Source organism: Neoarius graeffei, chromosome 6 (assembly GCF_027579695.1).
Source record: "Neoarius graeffei isolate fNeoGra1 chromosome 6, fNeoGra1.pri, whole genome shotgun sequence".
Lineage (NCBI taxonomy): Eukaryota > Metazoa > Chordata > Actinopteri > Siluriformes > Ariidae > Neoarius > Neoarius graeffei.
Window position 1 is genome coordinate 91877787 of NC_083574.1, and position 5261 is coordinate 91883047.

A 5261-nucleotide genomic window follows, 5' to 3' on the forward strand; every position below is an offset into this window, starting at 1 on the left:
AAAATAATAAGAAATCAACCATTACATCAATTACATATAATCATATCAACCATATCACCATTAAAAAAAAAAGATGCCATTACAGTATGTACACATGATGTCATTATGTCCACAGACACCCACATGACCTCACCAGCTATATAAATCTCCACCACATATTTACCACAGAAAGAGAAGGACAGAGAAACAGACAGAGAGAAAGATGTGGCCTATTTCATATCTGTATGTGTGTATCATCTGGAGTTTATTATTGGCCCTCTCCTCCTCCATATCATCAGCCACAGGCTTGGACCTCGACTCGGGATACTGTCAGCTTCAGGGTCACTTCGGCCTAAATGGGATGCACCAGGATGGAGACCTTATTCTGGGAGGCCTGTTTGAGGTCCACTTTCTAACTGTATTTCCAGAGTTGAGCTTCACAAGTGAGCCAGAACAACCCTATTGTCAACAGTAAGTGGGTTCAGCTCAGGATAATAATGAGAAAAAGTGCAAATGGGGAACAGCTTGGATCGGCTCCAGCTTCCTCTGTGACCGTGACAGATACGTGGTATGGATAATGGATGGATGAATGGAGGGAATGTATTCATTAAAGAGATAAAATATTTGAAATTACTGATCTATTGCCAAAAGAAACTGTTGTGCACTTTCATAAACTTAATGTGTATATTTTTATAAAGCATATTTTGCTTGTACATGAAATAATAGCACAGCAGGAATTGCAAAATTGATTCAACACACTCATTATTACTTCTTCATTCACATGATCTGTCTCTTTGTCTGTGATATTGCAACAGGTTTGACATGGCAAGCTTCCAGCAGGCAATGACTATGGCTTTTGCTATTGATGAAATCAACAGAAATGCCAACCTGCTTCCTAACATCATGCTGGGCTATCATCTGTATGATAACTGTGTGAAGCTTGCTGTGGCATTTCGGGCAGCAACAGCCCTGATCAGTGGAACTGATGAAATTGCCTCTGGTCTGAACTGCACCAGTTCTCCCCCAGTGATTGGGATAGTGGGGGACCCGGGTTCCACTCACTCTATAGCTATCTCTAGTGTGCTGGGGTTGTTTCGAGTGCCCATGGTACAGGCTTCTAAGAATTGAGGGAAAATGTGGCATGAGTTTATGTCTATAAATCTGTAACATCCATAATGTTTGTACCTTTGTACTAATTATATGACTGGAGATTCATTCTAACTTTTAGCAAAGTCCTTTTCCTTTCTGAATGGCATCTCTCACATGTTCTGTAATTTTATGTCTGCCCTTTTTTGCACATTTTCTCTCTCTCTCTCTCTCTCTGCTTTTCTGTCTCACTTTTCATCAGGTGAGCTACTTTGCCACTTGCTCTTGTCTCAGTGACCGGAATCAGTTCCCCTCATTTTTCAGGACAATCCCCAGTGATGCCTTCCAGGTGCGTGCCATTGTCCAAATCCTGAAACGCTTTGGTTGGACCTGGGTGGGCCTAGTGTACAGCAATGATGACTATGGTATCTATGCTGCCCTCTCCTTCCACGAGGATGTTCAGGAACAGTTGGGTGGATGTGTGGCTTACTCTGAGATGCTGCCAAGGGACAACAACCGCAGAGATGTGGAGCGCATTGTTCGAGTGATCAAAACCTCCACAGCCAAGGTGGTGGTAGTGTTTTCTACTGAGGCCTACTTGTTGCCACTAATGGACGAAGTTTCTGTGAGAAATGTAACTGGAAAGCAATGGATTGCTAGTGAAGCCTGGGCTACTTCACCTGTCTTCCTCACACAGCGCCTGCTACCATTCCTTGGAGGAACTCTAGGCATTGCCATCCGTCGTGGAGAGATTGCAGGGCTTCAGGACTTCTTGCTACGTCTGCGCCCTGACATGCATCCCGCAAACAACATGGTGCGGATCTTCTGGGAGGAGATGTTTGGATGCAGGTTTGATTCAGATCGCATGCAAAATCCTGGGGAAGATAAGATAATGTTGTGCACAGGTGAAGAAGATCTGAGCAGCACAAATACAGCATACAGTGACATATCTGAACTAAGAGCTTCCTATAATGTGTATAAAGCGGTTTATGCACTAGCTCATGCCCTGCATGACCTGACACAGTGTCAGGAGGGCAATGGGCCCTTTAGTGGTCACAGCTGTGCCAGAATATCCACTCTGCAGCCTTGGCAGGTGAAACTAATGAATACACACATGCTTATTGAAGTACAGCACAGATGCCATACACATTGCACTGAGAAGGAATATATGCTTATGTAGTTTTATATGCAATGCTTTTAAAAAACCCACAATAAGTAATTCATAATATAACAGTTCTGTATTCACAGTGTGTTTGAAAATTATTTTATTAAAAAAAATCTTCTGTTACAAAACTAAAAATGAAAAAAGCATGAAAAGCTAATTTGTAATGAATGCTTTGACAGAGAAAAAAATAGTGATTTTTTTTTCTAAAGCTCAACATGATTACATCAGATGTGAGTGTGAACCATGGCCCTAAAATTTATATTTTTTGGTCAAACATTAATGTCAAAGACATGCTTAAAACCTATCCTCTCTACTTGTCTTTTCTAACAACTGGTACAGCTTGTCCATTACCTACAACGTGTGAATTTCACCACTGGCTTTGGGGACTATGTATCCTTTGACAAAAATGGTGATCCTTTAGCCATCTATGATGTCATGAACTGGCAGCCAAACCTGGATGGGTCTATCAGGGTCCACAGAGTTGGTGTGGTGGATGAAGCTGCACAGACAGATCATGTGCTTACACTGGATGAGGATGCTTTGTTCTGGAACTTTGATACAAAAAAAGTAAATCACATACACATAAATCACAGAGAGGATCTAAGGTGTTAGAGAACAGGCTTATATGTTTAACTACATGTGAAGCACTGGAAATTTCATTTTTTATTTATTGTTTGTGTTGCATATAAATATCACCAATAGTAAATGGACAGTAAACATACAGCAGAAGTAATGCATTGCTGAATTGGACTCTCCATTCCTTAGCCACCCAGGTCAGTGTGCAGTGAAAGCTGCCCCATGGGCACAAGAAAAGCCAGAAAGAAAGGAATGCCCATCTGCTGCTTTGACTGTCTACCTTGTGCTGATGGAGAAATCAGCAATATAACAGGTGAACATGACATTTATGTTTTATAAGTGATTGAGCATACCAGTAAAATGTGTGCTCTTTACTTTTGATAATCCTTCATGCCCCCTCTCCAATGCTCTGTCTCTCTCTCTCGCACTCAGATTCTAATGAATGCATTGTATGTCCTGATGAGTTTTGGTCCAGCCCAGAGAAGGACCATTGTGTCCCAAAGGAAGTGGAGTTCCTGTCCTATGAAGAGCCACTGGGCATCTCCTTAACATCAGCTTCCCTGTTTGGCACCTGCTTCTGCAGTGGGGTTCTGGGTGTGTTTGTCCATCACCGCCACACCCCTGTGGTCAGGGCAAACAACTCTGAGCTGAGTTTCCTGCTTCTCCTGTCACTCAAACTATGCTTCCTATGTGTGCTGCTTTTCATTGGGCAGCCTCAGCTGTGGACATGCCAACTGAGGCATGTGGCATTTGGTATCAGCTTTGTATTGAGTGTCTCCAGCATTCTGGTCAAAACCATGGTGGTTGTGGCTGTATTCAAGTCCTCTCGGCCAGAAGGCCAAAATGCAATGAAGTGGTTTGGGGTGGCCCAACAACGAGGTACAGTACTGGTCCTCACAGCCCTGCAGGTGGTTATATGTATAGTCTGGCTGGTTACAGCATCTCCCACACCCCATAAAAACACTCGTTACATCAGCTCAAAAATAGTCTTTGAATGTGCCATGGGTTCTGTGATTGGTTTTGCAACTCTATTAGGCTACATTGGCCTGCTGGCTGCTGTAAGCTTTCTTTTGGCCTTCTTAGCAAGGAACCTTCCAGATAACTTTAATGAGGCCAAATTCATCACGTTTAGCATGCTGATATTCTGTGCTGTGTGGATCACCTTTGTGCCTGCATACGTCAGCTCCCCAGGGAAGTATTCTGTGGCTGTAGAGATCTTTGCTATCTTGGCATCCAGTTTTGGAATTCTGGTAGCCATATTTGCTCCAAAGTGCTATATTATTCTTTTGCACCCTGAACAGAATACTAAAAAGGCCATCATGGGTCGATCACCACAAAACAAATAGCTACAAATGATTTATCATTTAATAGCTGTATATTATTAAATTATATGCATAACAGTATGTCTTAAGTAAAGATTTATGGGTCATTATGTGCTGGATAGTGTTTAAAAATTTATTTGAGAATGTTTTTTTTTTTTTTTTTTTCATCCATGATCTTGATAGTCTTTGGAGGTCTAGAAAAGAATAAATGATACACATATAAATCAAAAAATAATTGTATTATTATTTCATTTTCTAAGAACATTGCAGTCTCACCCAAAACATTAAAAGCACAGGAGATTTCCTACCACTACAAGACCTCAATCTTTGACAATTGGTATTTGCTTTGTACTGACCATCTCAATATAAATTTCCATACCAAACATCTTTAGGTTTTGCTCTTACAATATACATACATCTAAATGGGGGGAGGGAGGATGAAATGGACAGAAAACAATGAAAAATAATAATCTTTGCCACTTTACCTGCTGATCAACAGGCAATTTTTCAGGTGAAATACAAATGACAGCAAATTATTGGTATCTACACACATACTGAAATTCTTATTGAGACTCATTGGGCTGTGCCCTACAGGTGTATAGGATGTTTGTTTCACATTCCGACATAGAAATTATCTTTAACAATAAAGTTGTAGGCTGATAGCCCTTTATTGGACTGTATTGGCTCTCCAGGGAAGTGGCCAATACATTTAACTGTAAAATAATCAATAAAATTAAACTGTTCTGCAAAAAGAAATGTACAGTACACGACACAATTACTGGCACCCCTTGGCACATTTGTATTTGTTGAAAATAAATATTTCTTGATGAGGAATTTGCTTTTTTTTCTGAATTCATTAATTTCAATTAAATGTTGGGTTTTTCCTCTCTTTTTTTTCCAATGTGAGATGAAGATACTTCACCAAAAGGTGGATTTTTTTCTAACCCTTTTTACTATGTTTTACAGGTGGTGCCAATAATTGTGAAGGGCATTGCTGTACATATAACATTTTCTGTATAGTTATTTTAAAAATAAATAAATAAGAATTTGAGTCAATAAAGATTTAAGATTGGCTTGTTTAAGTCATGTTTAAGTTTTTTTTTTTTTTGCAATTTTGACTGTTGAGTGTACAT

General features: G+C 40.1%; 1 protein-coding gene across 1 annotated transcript; it reads left to right on the forward strand.

The window, feature by feature from the left end:
• The first annotated feature begins 232 nt into the window (after positions 1-232).
• LOC132887574 (extracellular calcium-sensing receptor-like) lies at positions 233-4152 on the forward strand. The gene is made up of 6 exons (XM_060923039.1): positions 233-450; positions 795-1086; positions 1328-2158; positions 2570-2797; positions 2996-3119; positions 3239-4152. Exons 1-6 carry the CDS (start codon positions 341-343, stop codon positions 4150-4152), a joined length of 2499 nt encoding a protein of 832 aa, XP_060779022.1. The 5' UTR covers positions 233-340.
• Positions 4153-5261: the final 1109 nt, after the last annotated feature.

Excerpts from the sequence above, each read along its gene's own strand:
- LOC132887574 (XM_060923039.1), top strand. The coding sequence starts at position 341 with ATGCACCAGGATGGAGACCTTATTCTGGGAGGCCTGTTTGAGGTCCAC. Across the intron at positions 2,159-2,569 it reads CCACTCTGCAGCCTTGGCAG|CTTGTCCATTACCTACAACG; the intron begins GTGAAACTAATG and ends CAACTGGTACAG. Across the intron at positions 3,120-3,238 it reads AGAAATCAGCAATATAACAG|ATTCTAATGAATGCATTGTA; the intron begins GTGAACATGACA and ends TCTCGCACTCAG.